This window comes from Panthera onca, chromosome B1, assembly GCF_046562875.1.
Source record: "Panthera onca isolate mPanOnc1 chromosome B1, mPanOnc1 haplotype 2, whole genome shotgun sequence".
NCBI lineage: Eukaryota > Metazoa > Chordata > Mammalia > Carnivora > Felidae > Panthera > Panthera onca.
The window spans coordinates 197,099,783-197,120,898 of record NC_138342.1 but is presented as its reverse complement, the minus strand read 5'-3'; the positions used below and the strand labels follow the sequence as shown (position 1 = coordinate 197,120,898).

Here is a 21,116-nt window from a genome sequence, read left to right as displayed (position 1 = left end):
GACTTGGGGCGCCTGGGTGGCTCAGTTGATTGGGTGTCTGACTCCTGGTTTCAGCTCAGGTCATGATCTCATGGTCTGTGAGTTCAAGCCCCGCATCAGGCTCTGCACTGACAGGGTGGAGCCTGCTTGGGTTCTCACTCCCTCTCTGCCCCTCTCTCTCAAAATAAATTAAAAAAAAAAAGTTTAAAAAAATTAAAAAATTACAAAAAAAAGAAATGTATGATGACTTACTAATACAACTCAAAAATACTTTCCTACCTGCTTGTACAATACCATTGTGATGCTGCAACCCCTTAGCAAAGACTTTGAACCTGAGATAAAAAGGAATAATAACTCTGTGGAGCCCCCCACTAGTTAACCAATCTGGCTCAATTAAAGGGTCTGAGTAATTATGTTTATTTTTTTAATTTAAACAATGAGAAGTTGTGCAATGAAAAATTTTAAAAATTGCCTAAATAGCTCTCCACTCATAAATAAGGATGGCTACCATTTGAGAAACATCCTTTTAGCCATCTGGTACCTCTGTTAATAAATGTGACTCCTGATTCATTAGATAGATGGGTAAAAGCGCTTTTTACGGTTAGGATCGCTACTTTCACAAAACAGATTACATTCAACTTACCTGAAATTAATGGAAGAAAAAAATTGGAATTGAACCAAAGAAATCATGAAAATTCAAATAAATATTTCTTAAAGGAACAATCTTTCTAAAGTTAAAAAATGTTACATTAAACATTGGTATATTGGGGTCATCTTATCTCAAATATATTTCAAACAGGATCTGATATTCACTTAAAAAATTTTTTTAAGTGTTTATTTTTGAGAGAGAGAGAGAGAGAGACCACGAGCAGGGGAGAGGCAGAGAGGGAGGAAGACACAAAATCCGAAGCAGACTCCAGGTTCTGAGCTGTCAGCACAGAGCTCGATGCGGGGCTTGAACCCACGAACTGTGAGATCATGACCTGAGCTGAAGTCAGACGCTTAACTGACTGAGCCACCCAGGCACCCTGGATTGTTATACTTTCTTTTTGAGAATCTTTTTGAGCTCTAAAGAGGATACTGAGGAGGGTGTGCTTACTTTGGTCCAAATTTCATTCTAGATATTATTCATGTTTTATAATTTGTCATTGTGGCCATCTCCTTTTTCCTTGACCGTGGCTTTCTTTTCTTGCTTTATTATTGTTACTAGTCTGTTGTTGCTAGTAGGCATTTTTGGAGGTTTTAACTCCTAAGACATTGAAACATTGTATTATGCATCTAAGACCTAAAACACTGAGATGTTGTATGCTCATTCTGGCATAGAAAGGATAGGGATGTTGATAAAGACTTCCTTTCCCTTATTTCCCTTTTGTGGATTTCAGTCAGGCTAGGATGTATAATATTTCAGCAGTCCAACCCATGTCACTTCTAGAAGGGCCCAGTTTTTCCCATAACTCATCTTCAAGTTATTAAAGTAATTTGTGCATTTTACCCGTGTCATCAAATGATTTTTCTGGGTCCACCCATGTGTTGACTTGCAAGGGCTGCCCTAACCAAGTTCCACACACAGGATGGCTTAGAACAACACATTTATTGTGACTTAATTCTAGAGACCAGAGACACAAAATCAAAGTGTTAGCAGGCCCCCTGAAGGCACCAGGGAAAGCTTTTTGTTCTAGCCTGTCTCTTAGTTTCTGGTTCCTTAGCTTGTGACGACATAACATCGCTGTTCACATGGTGTTCTCCCTGTGTGCATGCAGGTCTCTGTGTCCAAATTTCTCTTTTTTATAAGGACACAGTCATGTTGGATTATTGTTTGCCCTAATGGCCTCGTTTTAATTTATCATCTGCAAATACCCCATTTCCAAGTAAAATCACATTCACAGATTCTTGGAGGTTGGGACTTCAACATCTTTTAGGGGAACACAATTCCCTGTATGGGTAACCACCCCGAACAGACTTGACCTCATTTATTCCGTAGGATGTATAGCAATGAATATGTACACAACATCAGAAAAGGTATAATCCTGCTATGTATTTTCCTCTTGCACATATATGAGCTAATGGTTGTGAAGGACATACTACTTTTTGTTCTAATACTACATTCTGCACTGTGAGTTTGAAGCTTTGAGGCTGTTGGTATTCATACTGGTATTGTCCTTTCCTAAGGAGGGGTCACTTTCTTAATGACTTATTGGCACAACAGGTGGTTCTATGTCTGTGCAACAAGATGAAATTAATGTCCTCCCCGGTTCTTACAGGAGGCTAAGACCTCAGGCTCTCTGCTTTCCTGTCTTTATCTCTCTTTTGCACCTTCTCCCTTTCAGTCTGAAAAGCACCACTTTATTCTGTTTAATAATGTATCGGATCATGTACAGATCCACATATGAGCAGAGGAATCTAGGGCCAAAAACATTAGAAAACTGCTTTAGCTATTTTAAATAGTTTTGGACAAAGCCAGGTCATTGGAAATTTTTTTTAACCTCATAATAGGAATGTTTTCATTGAATTGACTTTGGTATTATTCCAAGGATGTGCATTAATCAAATTTGCATGGTTTTATTTTAGGAACGTTGATGACATTGTCCCTATGTAATGCTGTGTTCCCTTTTTGAAAACACACGGGAGACATGTATTGCTGGTCTCATTTCTGGGAAAAGTTGTGCTTCTCCTGAGCACATTTTTTTTTTTTGTCTTTTTGTTTTATTTTTATCCTATGGACCCTGAGTTATGTAACCTTTCTTGATTTCTTTCCACTTTGCTTGGGCTGCTGGTCTCAAAATGAAAATTTGAACAGATATGTGTATTATACATTATCCTCATTATTTTATTTTTCAACCCTAGTTTTCCTTTGCCCCAGTTTTTGTTTTTCATACAGAAATTGTCAACCTCATCTTCTTACTGAGTCTTGTCATACACTCCTGTCCTCATCTAACAACACAAGTTGTCTGATATTGGTATAATAAAATGGAACATAAATAATAGTAACATAAATACATATAAAATAATGAAAGTATTATCAGCTCTTGTTCTAATGCCTGGCTGTAAAATTTTACAGATTTAGCTTTCTATTTTTTAACAATAAAAATGTTGGTACTAGACAGAACAGGAAACAATGGCTATAACTCATAATCATATTGACTGTATGGGGCTTTGAAGCAACCCAATTTCAATATTTAGCATTTACTTTTTTTTTTTTTTTTTTTGCATGCTGGAATATTTTTAATATGCCATTGATATTAACTGGCATATGCAAATACCTAAAAATTAAGAAATAACTAGGACAACTTAGGTGAATCAATTTTTCTTCCTCTCTCTGGCTTACAGTGAATAGCTATTTTAATATTCATTACTGTTTGTTATATCAAATAGCACTTTAGCAAGGTGCTTATTTGGGGCAAGAAGAACCAAACTTTTCTTGATGATGATTGCAAAAATTTGATAAGTTTTGATGAAACATCACATGTGCCTTCTATGATTTTATGTGTAAAAATTCTAAATAAAATTCTGCCCTTGTAAGATGAGCATTATGAAGAGCAGTGTATTCTGACAAATTTATTCCCAGGCCAGAAACTGTAAGGTGTTCAGTTCACTTTACAGATATATCCAAGGAAATTTATTTTTTCTCCTTTTATAATCTGGTACGTTGAAAAACAGTGTGTAATGATGAGATTACAGAAAGGGCTCTGGTGTCTGTCAGTGGGTTATGGTTTAGTAAACACGCTTTGCAGGGTTTATAATACTCAGGAGGAGTGGGTTCTTTGTGTTAACATCATGGCCTCTGAATTCTGTTGTTTCACTGCCGTTCTTCTGGGAACCGAGGCCGGCTAATTGGAGCCCTGTGTGGTGTATCAGCAGAAGCATGTTTTTCCCTATTGCCAGTTGTATCTCAGTTGGGAAGGCACAAGAGGATTGTTTGATCATTCTTTGCTTCATTCAGTTCCACATGTTTTATGTCCCTGTTTTTCTGGCTGCCTTATTTGTACCTGATGTCGGGAGTGAGTTATGGTTACGACAGATGCTCTGATGCACGAGGAGGGACAGTAAATACCGATATGATGCTTCTAAGAGGCCCTCCTGTTCTTAGCCCTTTAAGCAGCTAACTCCCTTAATCTTTAACAAAACCCTGCAAGCTAAGTATTGTTCTGTTCTCCATCATACAAATGAGGAACCCGAGCACACAGAGACTCGGTGTCCTGTCCCAAGAACGCAGCTTGTCCGTGGTGGAACCAGGCTTTGCACCCAGGCAGTCCACTGCCAAGTCTGTGCTTTTAATCACTACAGGTGCTCCTCTTGGTAAGCACCTCCCCGCCTCTACACTGTTGTAACTCAGTGCAAACTGTAGTTGATGACAAGAGCATTGGTTTTCTTTATCTGCGTCTTTTTCCTTTGGCGTTTTGGGAACAAACAGAAGCATTTGGGCTCTAGGGATTGCAGCTGAGGCTTCCACGTCCTCCTGCGCTCAAGTGTCCATGGTGACTTCTGCACACAGATGCCAGACTTCAGCACTATGCAGAGAGAAAATTAATACGATCGCAGTTACTGACTTTCTTTTCTTTTTTAATGTTTTTGTTTATTTTTGAGGGAGAAAGAGAGCACGCACGCGCCGGGGAGGGGCAGAGAGAGGGACACAGAGAAGCCGAAGCAGGCTCTGGGCTCTGAGCTGTCAGCACAGAGCCTGACGCAGGGCTCGAACCTACGGACTGCGAGATCACGACCTGAGCTGAAGTCGGACGCTTAACTGCCTTAGCCACCCAGGCGCGCCTCAATAATTTTCTTTTGAGCATTGTGTTTAAAATCTTTCTTCTTTATATTTTTAATAGGTAGTAAAAGTCAGAAACATGTTCTGAGACCTGACTCTCTTGAAGGGACAGATGAAGAAGATCCAGTGACAGCCCTGGAATGGGACCCGCTGTCTACCGATTATCTCCTTGTGGCTAATTTGCACTTTGGAATTCGCCTACTAGATTCGGAATCCCTTTATTGCATCACAACATTTAATTTTCCCAGTGCAGCAGCTTCTGTCCAGTGCTTGGCCTGGGTTCCCAGTGCTCCCGGGATGTTTGTCACTGGAGGTAAGTTTACCCTGGTCCCCAGAGTTTTAAATATATGTTTATTCTTTAATGGAGTCAGGAAAATGATCCCCTTTTATTGGTTAATTTTGTGTAAAATGAATTAATATCCCAGTATTATTTATTATAGTAAATGCCTAGTTTACTTTCCTTTATTATCATTTATTATAATAAATGCCTAGTTTACTTTCCTTTATATTGTGTGTCATTAACATAATGATAAAAATGAAATTAAGGCCCAGTTTTCCAGGTTTTTGATAATAAACTGGAATATAGTCTGTATGAGCACACATGTACACACACGTGCGCTCATGTTTTTGTGTTCACGTGCATACAGAAGACACAGACAATACAGTTTCAGGCATGGAGGGATGACAGGAAAAGTACTGACTAGAAAAACAGTTGACCTGGCTGGGAGCTTGTTTCCTCACCAATGATTTTGGTCGTCAGGGGCCACGGGTACCGAGAGAGACCAAGGCATTTTCAACGTAGGTTGGAAATGAAAGTGGAATTTATTACCATGGCTAGAACAGAAGCCCCTTCGTGGTTGCCTAATTGTGAGAGAATTAGTAAAGCTAAGAAGTGATGGGAAGGGAAAATGAGGGCATTCAAAATGGTAATTAAGGATTAAATAACTACTTCTGTTGTTCACTTAGGGTCCAAGAGAGAAGTCTCTGAAAGGCCGAGTACTTTGAGCTACTGTGTGACTACCTCCCACATTTGCTTCATGTGGGATAAGAGAGTTTGCATGCTGCCCACCGTCTTAAAGAAATTCTTGACATCCTTAAGCACTTAGGTCACACGTGGAAGTGCATGGAGTCTTACTTAAGTATCGAAATGGCCTTTCACTTCCTAGGATATAATTGATGATAGACCTGAACATTTTCAGTATGCTTTCATTATTACGGAGTTAAAATTCACATGCAATAAAACAGCATTTTGAAGCGTAGACTTCAGCGACTTCTGTAGGTGCAAAGTTGTACATCCGTTGCCACCACCTCCTGCCGCAACATTTTGTCGTTGCCCCGGTAGACTCTGTAACCATTAGCAGGCACTCTCCGTCAGCCGCTGTCCACAGCCCCAGGTGCACACAGGAGTGCATGTCAGCTGCTAAACTGCTCTCTCTCTCTGTGGATTTACCTACTCCAGACATTTCCGAGAACCGGAATGGTTCAGTGCGTGTGTCTGGCTTCTTTGACTTAACCGTAAAGTTTTCAAGGTTCATCCATGTTGCGGTGCGTGTCTGTACTTCATTCCTTTTTGTGCAAGGATACTACTCCATTGTGTGGCCATGCCACACTTGGTTTAGCCATGTACCAGTTGACAGACATTTACCTTCTTTCCACTTTTTTTTTTTTTTTTTTTGCTATCGTAAATAATGCTGTGACGAACGTTTGCATACAGATTTTTGTGTGGACGTGTTTATCGTTCTGTTGGGTGTATGTGTGGGAGTGAAGCTGGCGAGTCCTATGGTAGCTTTCATTATCATGTGAGGCACTGCCAGAATATTTTCCAAAGTAGCTTGTATATAATAGGTGGGATTTTTTGGAAGGGAGGGAGCTTTCTAATTGGCCCTTAGGTAGTCCTTGTTTGCTGACAAGTGGGCGAGGGAGCATTTTACCAGCATTTGAAAAGACAAAATATTACTTAGTGTTAGCGGTGGACAGTTTCTGTAGATGGCTTTCCTGAAGCAAGTGGGGCAGTGGGCTGCCTTTTTTGTGATCAGACTCTGATGATAACCTTTGTAGGGGATACTGCCAAGGTAGGCAGTCTTTCACCCTAGGAGAGGATTTGGAACAGAAAAGTGAAAGCAAAACGAGCCAAAAATGTAAAGGATGAATACTATTTCATCCGTTTCTCTGTGTTATTGTGCAATATTGTTTGAAGAATGTTGATAAGTGGTGCTAAGAATCTACAAGTTGAGGTTTTTGTTATTTCTTTTATGTCTGGGCATTTTATATTTCAAATGATATTCGTTAATACAATGCTGTTTTCTTCATCCGACTAGATTCTCAAGTGGGTGTTTTGCGTATTTGGAATGTTTCACGAACAACACCTATAGATAATTTTAAACTAAAGAAAACAGGGTTTCACTGCTTACATGTACTTAATTCTCCTCCAAGAAAAAAATGTAAGTAAAAATATCATCAAAATGTACTATTTTAAAGTGTCAGATTTGTTGCTATCAAATGAAGTGACTGATATAATGATATATAAACATAGCAAATACTATATGCTCCTGAAAAGCAGATTTTTAAAAATAGCCTTTGACAATGTATGTACTAAAGGACCCGTTAAGGCCACATAATATCTAATATTACTAAGTTGAAAATATTTAGAGCCAAGTTGCATTTTTTAAATGCTAATGAATTTAAAAAGGGGAAAAAATGCTAATAAATGAGAATGTTAAGATAATCTCAAATTATCTACATGGGGAAAATGAAACAATGATCATTGTGAAAATAGCAAATATCGCGAGTAATGGGATCAAATAACATTGGTCTGAACTAGGACATTTTATGTCTTAACTGTGGCTCTTTTACAATCTGTAGGGTTTATAAGAAAGTTGAAAGAACCCAAATGCTTGAAACCTAGGCTCTGGAACATATGTTACATGTGTGAATACCAGTTGTCACTGGACTCATAGCTGCTATTTAGGATATTATTTATTTTTGTCTACTTTTTTTCTCGATTATCTTTTGTTGCTTTTTTAATGAAGAGAAATAATAAACTACACTTAAGCTCTAAAGGAAACCATCTGGCATGTGGGGGAGGTTTAGAATTTTTCTTAATTCAAATTAAGGGAGGAAAAAGAGATTGACTTCCTGTTAAGTCCATCATGATTGCTCCATGTGGTTCGTAGTGCTTTCATTTTTGTCTGGATCGGAGAAGAACATGGGGAAGGGAATTTAATGATCGAGCATTCAAGAGTTCCTGACGCCTCCTTACTCCTGCCCCTCTTTAGAATACAGTAAAAAATTAGCAAGACCTAATCAAAGCCTTATGGTTTTGGTTGCAAATTTGGTGTCGAATTTAGTGGGTGATGCAAGTAGGGGAAGGTCTCTGTGTTGGCAGAGCTTTCATACATTTCCAGGCTTTCCATACATTTAAGCTTTGCTGTGCAGGCCTAACACTCCTGGATCCTGGAAACTGGAGGGGACAGAAACATTAGGGCCAGAAAAGTCCTGTGCTGGAGGCCAGCATATCCATGCATCCTGTATTTTTTTTGAAGTTAGTTGTGTTTAGTTGCTACCATGGGATGACTGAACTATTACAGTTTCTCCCCTGCCCATTAGAGATAATACCAAAAATAAAAAGAAGCACATAGCCATCTTGTGATTTTTTTAGTAGATCACTTCAGGCTACCCGTTGTTAGATATCTATCTCATTCCTCTCCCCTCCTCAATTTTTTAATGTAACAAAATGTGGAATAAAAAAAAATGTGAAAATGAAAACTTTCAAATATAGACATAGTCACCAAATTCTTCAAAAAGATAAGTTATAGATACATAGGTACATAAAAGATGTCACAGTGGGCACCTGGGTGGCTCAGTCATTTGAGCATCCGACTTCGGCTCAGGTCATGATCTCGCGCTTTGTGGGTTCGAGCCCCACATCCGACCCTGTGCTGACTGCTCAGAGCCTGGAGCCTGCTTCAGATTCTGCGTCTCCCTGTCTCTCTGCCCACCCCCCTCACACTCTGTCTCTCTCTCCTTCAAAAATAAACGTTAAAAACAATTTTTTTTTAATGTCACAATCACCCATAATGTCAACAAATTAAAATATTAGAGAAACCAGCCATGGAACATACTAATTTTAGCCAAACTGTCAGCAGAATTTTGTTGAACCAAATGCCTTTTTTGTTATTCATGGTTTATGCTAGTTTGGGCTTCCTGTAATTCTCAGATTCTGAGAAATGAATATTATCAAATTGAATGTAGTAAGGAAGGCTTTATTTGGATCAAAAAGAATTTACTGGAAAATATTTTTATTTATATTCCATTATTTAACTAATATAGATTGGTCTGATCATTTACAGCAGTATCATTACTTTGATTTGTGTTTGCAAGAAAATATTCACATTCTAAGGCAAAACTTCTTGAAAGAAGACAAAATATGAGACAAAGAATATAATCGAAAGTTGAGAAATGGAAATATATGAACAGTAAAAATAAACCTAAGGAAGAAGAAAGAAAAATTGCGATGTAAATGTACGTCAGACAGTTGTGATTCTTAATTTGGGTGCTAAATTTGAATTATAAATAACGTCAAAAATAATTACTTTCATTGGATTGGAAATTAGTGGAAGAGCGTTATTAGCCTTGAAATAAAAACTTTCATGCATGTTTGTGTCTGTAGAGGGGAAGTGAGCCGTTAGTCAGCATTTTGAGAGAAGATTCTAATTAAAAAATAATCATGCTGTGCTTTAATTTATGGGGAGATATGAAACCAGGTATCTACCACATATTGTCGTTCCTCACTCACTAATTTTCATCCGTTTTTCTCCACCTGCACGTTTATACATATCCTTGCAAAATCATCTCCACCTCTACGTAGATGTATGTATGGTTTTTGACAGTGCTGCTGAATTACTCCTGTGGCAGAAAATACGGTTATCGTCTAGCGGTTTATTGATATAAATTCTGGATAAAAGGAAACAAAGGGGCATCTTTATAAACTATGGGAAGCTGTTGGTATAAATACTTACCTGTTTATTCTTTTCTTTTTTAGTTTCAACCCAGTCTCCAACGAAAAATCATTATACGTCCTCAACGAGTGACGCAGTTCCTCCCCCAACTTTGACACAGAATCAAGCATTTTCTCTTCCTCCCGGTCATGTCGTGTGCTGTTTCTTGGATGGTGGGGTTGGGCTTTATGACCTAGGAGCCAAGAAGTGGGATTTTCTTAGGGACTTGGTAAGTCATTCCTTCCTTTATAAACAACACTTATTTTGTGGTAGCATATGATAATTACTTTTACTTGCATATTAATATTGTTAAACTTATTTTCCCAAAGGATCGTATGTTAGGACCTTATCTTGGTTGGCTGCAACAATTTAGAATTTTATATAGGATGATAAGAAAACTGTTACGTTTCTTAAAATTTTAAACATTACACTTCATTAGTATTTAGTTTTATCATGATTACTGCACATGGTTGGTAGTGTTCCCATTTTTGTGCACACCCTGTGGCTCCTTCATGTAGTACTGGGAAATTACATTGCTGTACTGTATTTTGGAAGTAAAATAAGAAACCGGTATTCTTTTAGAAGGAAGGACAAGTCCAAGCTTTATTGTTCATATCTGTGAAATGAATAAGGTTGATTTCAGTGTTCTCCTAAGGTTTATTGTTGTTACTGAATCAGTACAATAAATCTGTTGATTCTGTGAACTTCTGTTCTTGTGATCATGAAGCCCCCGTGTAAAATAGAGTACAGACTCGCTGTGGACTCATGTTTTTGTCTGGTTTTTTATCCCCGTGACGTGAAATCGTGCCTGCCACACAGCCAGACTTTATTAAGTTTAGTTGAATGAAGGCATGTAATAATGTATATCATGTTGCATTAGACTGATCCAGATACTTAAGAAAATTTTAAGTGTTGGTTGTTTTTATGCAGAAAAACTTAGAAAATGGATCTAGAGCTATAATTGCCCTGGGTAAAAAAAAAAAAAATTGAGGGAAAGAATCACTAAGACTATCATTTTAGGACATGTTTAATTTCATCTTCAAAAAAAAATGGAAAGGTAACCAAAAAAAATGTTGTAACGATGTGTAGCTTATTTTTAAACATTCCATTTGTAGATTTTTTCTAGATTATTTAATTTTCTTTCCATGTAAATTATTTCCCAGTGTGGTGAACTCTTCTCCTACTTCAGATTACCATTTGCTTACAACAAAAATTTATGAAAGGGAAGAGGGAAAAATACAAAACTACATTTAAATTTGTAACAACTTCTATTAGCAAAGGAGTAGTCATGCAATCGAAGTTCAGTAGAGTTTCTATCGAGTATGTGTCTTCATTTCAAAATGTTTTCTTTAGAAAACATTTTATAGTTCTAAAAAAAACAAATAGTCCTTGATGATAAGTTATTGCAGTGGCTCCTTTCATTTTGATAATGCCTGCCAGTCTGAAGAGACGGTGATTTTTTTTTTCCTTACAATTTTTAAAGAATAAAGTTGTTAGAAAATTTGGAACAAGACTAATTAAAAACCAAAGCCATGCTGGATACTTTTCAATTCTCCCCAAATCATGACACTCTTTTGGCGTACGTCATGGTATAAAAAAGAGTAGTTGCATTTAAGGGCCCATAGTTTCAGTTTTATCTTCGTCTTTTATTATGCTACCGGAAAGACACAGTAACTGTTAATAGTTAATTACCTTATAAATTTCTTTTCTTTTAGTGTTTTTATTTATTTTTTGAGACACAGAGAGAGAGAGCGCACAAGCTGGGGAGGGACAGAGAAAGGGGGTACAGAGGATCTGAAGCAGTCTCCAGTCTCTGTGCTGACAGCAGAGAGCCCAATACAGGACTTGAACTCATGACTGTGAGCTCATGACCTGAGCTAAAGTCAGACACTGAACTGACTGAGCCACCCAGGCGCCCACTTTATAAATTTCTGGAATATAATAATCAGAAAAGACATGTTTTGTGTTTTTGAATTGAAGTTGACAAATGACACTTGGGAATTTTTTTGTATTTTGTTGCTGATTTTTGAGGTATTGTGGTTGAATAAAATCTAGATCTGTATAAAAGAGTCTAGTAATAACAGCACAGCAAACATTCAACCACAGCAGCGATTCTCATTTTGTATTACTATGTTAGTATATATTATCTATTTTAACATGAATGTTTGAAACCGTGTTCCATGTGTCACCTGATTAGACATTGTCATTTGTTCATGAATCACATGAATTGTCCCCAGTAGTTCTGACTTCTTTGTGCTGCATTCTCAGGGGCATGTGGAAACAATCTTTGACTGCAAATTCAAACCCGACGACCCCAACCTTTTGGCGACAGCTTCATTTGATGGCACCATAAAAGTCTGGGATATAAACACGTTGACAGCCGTGCACACGTCCCCGGGGAACGAAGGCGTTGTTTACTCCCTCTCGTGGGCTCCAGGTAAGACTCAGCTCATTAAAATAGAGAATACAATTAAATGGAAAAAAAAAATACAGCTAAATGACTTTCTTAACTTCTGTTTTCGTTTGGGTTATGTTCTTCTCTCAATGCCATCTTGCTCCAGAGGATTGTAGAGGCAAATTAGTTCTAGCATGTACGTTGTTTCTGGTTTTGTGAGGTTTTGGAATAGACTTCCCCTGCAGGTCTGTTGATTTTGGAGCCCTTCTATGTGACATAATCATTTACGAAAACCACAGTCAGTAAGGGTCATCTTGACCCTTCTGGTTTTAGTTGCATTTGTATACTGTGCCTTGAAAGGTACAACACAGTTTATATGATAAAAGTTTTCCTTAAAATTTTCATGTGAGCCAAACACATGAAAGTAAAAAAAATAATAAAAAATTATAATCCATATCTTTCCCTGATACAGCTATTTGCAAATATGAATGATTATATAATCATCACAGTTCCATTGTGACTATGTAATTCTATATAAAGTTCACCTTTGTAATATTGAAGAACTGTTATTGCCAGAATAGGGTCTTTTGTTTTGATCTCAGAAAGATGCTATCTTTATACCTTCCCGTACGTAAAGGAGAGAAGAGATGTCCTTGAAACTTCTGACATTTTTTTTCCAAAACATTATTGCCCTATAATAAATCACTTTACACACCTAAATGAATTTTTCACTTTATAAAGTATATAGGATGTTTTCCTTACTTGTGCTAACGGTGACATATGAATTTAAAATCCACGTATAACCAGGATATAGCTTTTTTTGAGATTATCTTTTCATGCACAGGGATGATCAGCCTTGAATTTATGGGCTATCGAGGGTTTTAGACATCTTCAGAGGTTCTGGGAGTCTCTTGGATTTCATGCATAAAAGTTTTAGCGTATGTGTGTATGTGCCAATGTCTGTCAAAGATTATCTTAGGAATCAGATTTTTCATAGAGGTCTGTGATACAAAAAAGGCTAGGAACCTACTGCTGTTTTATTTAGCCCTTATCTCTAACAATCAGGAGAAGATCCAGAAGCCGGTTTTACTTCAAACTCTTAATGACAGTAGTTGTTCTTTTAAGAACATACTTCGTGCCATTATGCATACAAGGCTAATTGAAAACAAAAGGTTACTTCACTAATTAAAAGAGCTAACTAGGTATCTTACCCGCTGCCTTATTCACATTCATTTCAATTTTGTCTTTTGTGATGACCAACATTTATTAAAGAGGGTCTGAGGTCAGCGAGGTTGAGTAACTTACTCAAGGTTATGTGCGTAGTGGGTGGTGGTGGAATCAAGGTGTGAACAGCTGTCAGTTTGACTTTGAAGCCTGTGTTCTCCGTCAGTGCCATATGCTTCTGCTTAGCAGGGCCCCTGGCTAGGGAGGCAGGAACTGGGCCAGCCGATGCAGTGACATAGCACATGGCAGCTGGTAGCTGGATAGTCTTCCTCCTACAGAATGTTATAGAAGTCTCAACCCTAAAACTTACTTAGAAATTCTGAGTGTAAAAACCATTGTTTGAAATCGTAACCCAGAACCTAATCTTACTGAAAAGCATTATTTCACTCTACATTGAGAATTTGCCTCAAGAAAGTAAACATGTTGGAAAATGGAAATTCTTAAGTTTTTTTTTCTTTGATATTTTGAAATGTGATTACCGATGAATCACTACTTTGGTTAAGTATGGAGAAAATTTAAAAGACTAATGCAGGTCGATAGGAAGTAGAGTAGAGAGGATTGCGTAACTTGCCATAATTTTAGAGTAGCTACCGCAGGAAAAGAAAAAAAAGTGCAGATTTATGTAGAAACTTCTCCCCAGTAATTTGAGAACCCAAAGGGGGAGCAGAATGAAAATACTAGAAACATGGTAAGGACTTACATATTTTTTCAGGTTTCTAATAATTTATCATTTCCTCCATGTTTTTACTCCCATGTTTTACTCCTAGGTAGCACATGGCAACTCTTCCTTTCTTTTAATGGACAAAGTCTCTCTTTGTCTGCCTTGCAAAAAATACTTAAGTCCTAGACCATTTCCTAACTTAGCAGCAGTTTGATTTTCACAGATTTTTTTATTTCTTAAAAACATAGTTTATGTTTTTTTATTTTTTCTATGATTCTCCCTACAGAAATGCTTTCCTAACCCCTCCCCCAAAATTAACTAGGTGTAAGATAAAGATAAATGTAAGCACTGACAGGAAATGTGAGAATATTGAGCAATTATTGATAGTTTTTGTATTTGTGATTGTGATAGTTTGTTCATGTCAACGAAAGAGTCTCTTAGACATCCATACTGAGGTATTTACTGATGAAATGATACAATGTCAGAGATTCGTTCCCATGCAACCCAGGAGGGACTATGGACAAAACAAGATTGATGGTGGTTTGGTAATTGTTGAAACTCTGGGATGGTTACGTTCATTATACTCTTCTCTGTTGGCATATACTTCATAATTTCCATTATAAAACATTTAAAAAGAACTGTTAATACAAAGTACAAGTCTTACTTTTTCAAAAATTACTTTCTGAAAAGAAATACGTATGTGTCAAACATTTCGTATCATGTCTAACCAATCGTGTCCTAAGGTGACTTAAACTGCATTGCTGGTGCAACGTCCCGAAATGGTGCTTTTATTTGGGATGTGAAAAGGGGCAAAATGGTACAGCGATTTAATGAGGTAAGGTTTATTTTTTGCTAGCTGAGTAGTATGATGGCTTATACTGCCTCATGTTTTGTAAATGCTTTTCTCTCTTAATTTAATAATCACCAGGTGACATTATGTTCTGTCCCTTAGAAAAAAATCCAAGAGGACATACACATGTTGAAATGAACTCTGAAAAATGTAGATGGGTCTAAGATATAAAAATTCTCCTAAAATTGCATTAGAGATTCAAAGGAATTCTTTTTTTTTTTTTTTTTTTAATGTTTATTTCTGAGAGAGGGACAGAGCATGAGTGGGGGAGGGGCAGAGAGACAGGGAGACACAGAGTCAGAAGCAGGCTCCATCCTCTGAGCTGTCAGCACAGAGCCTGACGCGGGACTCGAACTCGAAAACCGTGAGATCATGACCTGAGCCAAAGTCGGTCGCTCAACTGACTGAGCCACCAGGCGCCCCTAGAGATTCAAAGGAATTCTGAATCCTCCTCCACAGAATTTTCTAGGCAGATACTCAATTGGTTGTCAAAAGACCGAACTCAGAACAAGTTCGAAATTACGGCCTGAATTCTGTTACTAACCAGCTTCTGACACCGGCAGAGTCATTTAATGTCTTGAACTGGGTTCTTCGCCTGTGAGATGGTGAAGTTGGATTATATGGTTTCTTGGATTTCCTTCCACTTCTCAAATTCTGTTGTTCCACGGCAAGCACCAAAACCTCCCCTCTTCCTGCTTGCAGCGTCTCAGATCGTGCTTGACTTCTGCCTGGAGTTAAATTGCCAGCCCGTATTCTACAGAGTACCGCTGATATTTGGGAACCACATGATCTTGTTAGAATGTGTTAGGTATGAATCAAGGGAAATAGGAAAAGCATCTCTCACCATTTCAAAATTTCAGTCATTTCAAATGATTGCTATTGAAGTTTATTGAATATATAATTTATTTGAAAATGGTTTATACTTCAGGCTTTCAAACCACTTGCACAAAATCTGATATTCCCACAATGGTTAAACAGCTTCGATGTTCTAGGGGACACTAAAGTAATGCGGCAAATTCAGCGTATTAGGGAAAGGTTACCCACCACCTGTAAGCAAAGATGAAGCCTTGAGGAAGGACCATGTAGTTACGTCCCTCCCTTTCTCTGCATAACAATACTTCCCTTTCAGCTGTGCCCCCAACCTGCCGTCTTCCCTCCCACCAAGAACACTACCTATCCCATAGTGGTCATGTAAAAAGAAAAGAAGAACTCGAGAAAGAAACTTTTGGCCTTAATTGAAAAATGTTATCCTTAGGTGTCAGTCCTGTTGATCTCTTCTTATAGCATCTTGGCATCTGTGACCTCAAATATGTGTCCATCAGTGCCACCGCGGCCCGTCCGGCCTCCAGCAGCCCTGCATCCTGGCATCGGGGCCATCTCTCATGTGCATACGGGAAGACTCCCGGCATTCAGTAGCATAGTCGAGACTGATCTAAAAAGTGCCTCCCTCTAGGATGATAAATATGGGACAATGCCAGCTTTAATTAACCGAGTTAGGTACGGTCTTCAAGCCATAAGTGCACTTTCCTTGGGACAAACAAGGCTGACGGAAGGCCTCCACTCCTTCAACTACATGAGTATAGAGACCACCTCCATTTTTGTACCTGTCGTTACACAGCTGCCTACCTCAACCCCCAAAGAGGAAAAAAGAGCCAACTAGAGACCATTTTAGTAAAGGAGTCTTAAAACTCAGGGTAAGAAGTTACTTTAGTCTCTCCCTAGCAGCAGCCACAATTGAACTTAAAGTTAAATAAAAGTTGGAAATGGATTGATTGCAACTTTTATTCACCCATATCCCTGTTGATGAATGACGTTCCCATGAATAATATATTCCTTGTGGTTTTAAAAATCTTTATCATACTACCTGTGACTCTGTCCCTACCCCTTCCCCAGTCCAAGGATGTAGAGGAACAGGTCAACATAGAGTGATTTGTTACAGGAATAACCTTAAATCCATTCTCCTTTGTTTCTATAAAAATAAAACTTCGAAATTTAGAAGAACAGTCACTAATAACAATTTCTTGAAGTATTTCATACACTGTAGTTGTAGCCCTGGGTTAGGAAGCAGATAGATAACCGTCTTCGTGTCGAGTGGCACTTCAGGGAAAGGCATTAAGCAGAGCTTCATTCTACAGATGGCCGAGGAAGCAGATTCTGGCTCTATGCCAGTGTCTGCAAAAAATGAGTAGAGCCACTCAATTTATATGTCAAGACAGAGGTTTTGTTTCTTAAGTGTGATAGCTTTATTCATTTTAAAAGCATATACCCAGCTTTCTGCTGTTGACAATAATGCCTCTGTTAGCGTCATCTAGAGTAACTTCCTAATAGAGAAGCAATACAAGAAGTAAATAAATATGAGAAAAAAGGGGTGAATTATTTTTTATTGATAGGTATTTTGCATTTTTTGAAGCATGGAAAAAACGGAATATTCTGCGTTGCCTGGAGTCATAAAGATTCCAAAAGAATAGCCACCTGCAGTGGTGACGGTTTCTGGTAAGTACTGTGTATGAAGTTATCCTGTTTATAAAAGATACATTTGATAATACCAATTGTATCGTGTTAGCGCATACATTAAAACAGTCGGTGAGATCCCATTTGTACAGCGCTAGCAACTATCCTAAATATATGTAAACCCATCTAGGCACATGCTGTGCTGCTTTACTGTATTAGGAATAGGAGTGCGGTGATGTTTAAAACACATAAACCAATAATTCCTTTCTAAATGGAACTACCACCTGAGATATAACTAAAATACTGTGAATTGCCTCAAAGAAACTTGAAGGACTTCTCACTAAGAGCCTAAATAATCCTCACCACATTTTTAAGGGAGTGGTATTCTAGTTTTACAAGTGGCTCAAGAGATACAAGTGCTCTAGAAACTTGTTCACCTTTTGTAGATGCTGTTATTTATAAAAGGATGAAAAGCCTTTGCAAGGAGGAATAAAGTAATACATGTGGGTGATGCCTTTTTTTAGGTGGCTAATATCTTTGACCCTGTGTTTCAGAAGTATGTGCTTTCTTCATTCTGTTAAGTCCCAGGAAGAAGTAGGTTTCCAAGAAATGTATGGAAGGGAAGAATTGCCTTTGAGTTAAACAAATGTCTGTTAGCAAATGATGCTACCGTGGAGCTATAAGTATTGTCATCTTTGACAGGTGGTGTAGACACACATGGCTGTTGAGAATATAGTAAGCATTGTCTCCTGTTAGGTTTTGCAATCCCCAGCCCAATTTTCTCTTCCTCATTTTTAACTTTCAGTGAAAAAGATAGTTGTTATGGAAACCAAAGATCTTTTCACCAGGAAGTTAAAAGTTTCAGAAATAACAATATTAGTGACTTTTTCCCCCTGAAAAGAACTAGTTGCTAATCGATAAATAGCCAAATACAAGAGATGTGCCTCTGAGGTTTTTGGTTCGGTGATACACATTTAGCTTTCCCATGCACTGTCAGGACCCCGCTTATTTGATCAATACCACAGGCAGTGACTAAACATTTGTAAGCATAGATCACCACCACTCCCAGGTAGTTCCAAAAGTTTTCATTGGCCTAATGATGTTTCAGACGGTTTTTTCTAGAGACTTAGAAAAACCTGTAATACGTTAATTTATACACAGCTTCTTTTTTTTTTTTTTTTTTTTTTTTTTTTTAATGGAATCAATAGCCATCGTATTTTGGCAATGATACAGTCGGGTGTTAGAACTTCTTTCTGGCATTAGAATTTGCCAGAAAAATGTTATAAGTTCTGTGTCTCGGGTTTGGTGCAATAGTACATGCAGCCGGCATTATAAATGGGTTGCCGTAAATACAGATTTTGAACTGCTGAATTTTGAAGCTAAAAGTCAAATGCTTATGTCAGATCCTTGTTTTCAAATACGTGTATTAAACTAGGTGTTTCCTCAACTAATAGTTTCTAAATCAAAATTTATCACCTCCAAATTAAGTGGATCGCCATAATTAATAGTGTCCGATGTAAACATACGTATAATTGGTAATTACACAGTGCTTTTAAATGTTCCCTGTGCTTTGCAGACAAGGTCTCTATCCTTTTGAATTAAACGATTCTGGCTTTGTTTTTGTGAATAACGTATTTAGGGTGTTTTTTCTTCTATTAATATGTCACACTTGCTTTCAGTATTATCCGAACGGTTGACGGTAAAGTGTTGCACAGATACAAGCACCCCGCTGCGGTGTTCGGTTGTGACTGGAGCCAGAACAACAAGTAAGAATTCTGCTCTCGAGATAAGTAAAAACTTCGTAGCTTTTAAGTAACCATGAAATTTAATGTTACTCCCATAGGTGGTACTCCTCACTCTTTTTAGGTAATGGTCATTTTGCCTGGTCTTGTGATTGTTCCAGCTGATGCTCTAGGAAGAAGCAGAGGGCTAGCTAATAAGAAGTGCAGAGCAAGTCTAATCTGCATGTAGCTTCTCCACAGAGGTGTAGGTAGCCCTTTCCCTAAACCCACTTAGCGATCTCTCCAGTGGTTTTCTCCCACCAGGACTCTCCATCGCTGCCCACTTCATGCCTATGCTGTGGCATTGGAGGACTTCCTCAAACGTAGAACCCGCATGCAGAGTTCTGAACGGTCATCATTGCTTAAGACCCTAGTGTATTCACCATATGAACGTCGGCTCAGATTTAAAAATTGATCCAATTTTTAAGTCAAACCCCTAGTAAAACCGATCCTTCAAGTCACCGCACTTCCAAGAATCTTGCGTTTCAAACCTCTCCTTAGGCTATATAAATTATACATAGAAATTCAGACTTTCTTTAGATATTGTGAAATAATGTAAAAATGAGACAGCTCATTTTCATGCCACAGCTTTCCCTCATGCTGTCTCCCTTTATCTAGGATTTGCTTCCAGCCCCACACCCATACAGTACAGCTCATCTGTACTGTATGTAGGTAATGTCCACCCCTGCTCTGGCTCTCAGGTCCAAACCACTTCTACAGAAAAGTGTTCTTTGACCCCCGTATTAGGTAAATTTCTCCTGTGATATCCTGGGAACACTTAACGTAATGAAATTAATTATAACAAATAAAGTTAAATAAATATTAGAGCAGAAATCAGTGATACAGGGTTGCCTAGCTGGTTTAGTCAGTGGAGCATGTGACTCTTGATCTCGGGGTTGTGAGTTTGAATCCCACACTGGGTGTAGGGATTACTTAAAAATAAAATCTTAAAAGAAAAGAATGATATAGAAACTAAAAAAACAAAAACAAAAACCCCATAGAACAGATCAGTGAAAACAGGAACTGGTTCTTTGAAAAGATGAACAAAATTGGTAAACCTCATTCAAGACTCATTAAAAAAAGAGATGCCAAATAAAATTATTAACGAAAGAGGAGAAATAACACCCAACATCGCAGAAATACAAACGATTACAACAGAATATAATGAAAACCTATGTGCCAACAAATTGGACAACTTAGAAGGAATGGATAAATTCCTAGAAACATATAACCTACCAAAACTAAAGCAGGAAGAAATGAAATTTGAACAGACCAATTACCAGCAATGAAGTTGCATCAATAATCAAAAAACCCCAAAACAGAAGTCCAGGACCAGACGGCTTCACAGGCAAATTCTATCAAACATTTAAAGAGTTAGTACCTGTTTCTTCAAACTATTCCAAAAAAAATACAAGAGAAAGGAAAACTTTCACATCCATTCTATGAGGTCAGTATCACCCTGATACCAAAATCAGGTAAAGACACCACAGGAGAGAGAACTGCAGGTCAATATCTCTCATGAATATAGATGCAAAAATCTAACAAAATATTATTAGCAAACCAAATCCAACAATATTTTTTTTAAAAATTGGGAGCACATGGGTGGCTCAGTTGGTTAAGTGCTCAGGTCATGATCTCAAGGCTAGTGAATTGAGCCCTACATTGGGCTCTCTGCTGTCAGTGCAGAGCCTGCTTTGGATCCTTTGTCTCCCCCCCCCCCCCCGCCCCTCCCCTACTCACATATTGTCTCTCTCTATCTCTCAAAAATAAACATTAAAAAAAATTCAGGGGCACCTGGGTGGTTCAGTTGGTTAAGCATCCGACTCAGTCTCAGCTCAGGTCATGATCTCACGGTTCGTGAGTTCAAATGCTGCATCGGGCTACATGCTGTCAGTGCAGAGCCTGCTTGGGATTCTCCCTCTCTCTCTGTCCATCCCCTGCTCTCTCTCTCTCTCTCTCTCTCTCTCTCTCTCTCTCTCTTTCTCTCTTTCCCCCTCAAAATAAATAAACTTTAAA

At 38.2% G+C, this 21,116-nt stretch overlaps 1 protein-coding gene across 7 annotated transcripts in view; it reads left to right on the top strand.

Moving 5' to 3' along the window:
• The window catches only part of WDR17 (WD repeat domain 17), a 106,889-nt gene that overhangs the window by 50,985 nt on the left and 34,788 nt on the right, over positions 1–21,116 (top strand). For 6 of the 7 annotated variants that reach the window (XM_078445245.2, XM_078445243.2, XM_078445242.2 and 3 more), the window contains 7 exons: positions 4,803–5,054; positions 7,060–7,182; positions 9,783–9,967; positions 12,007–12,175; positions 14,762–14,853; positions 17,279–17,361; positions 18,999–19,085. In XM_078445245.2, coding sequence (XP_078301371.1) covers positions 4,803–5,054; positions 7,060–7,182; positions 9,783–9,967; positions 12,007–12,175; positions 14,762–14,853; positions 17,279–17,361; positions 18,999–19,085 — 991 coding nt within the window. The remainder of the gene's footprint in view (positions 1–4,802; positions 5,055–7,059; positions 7,183–9,782; positions 9,968–12,006; positions 12,176–14,761; positions 14,854–17,278; positions 17,362–18,998; positions 19,086–21,116) is intronic. The other variant, XM_078445244.2, reaches the window with a different exon arrangement.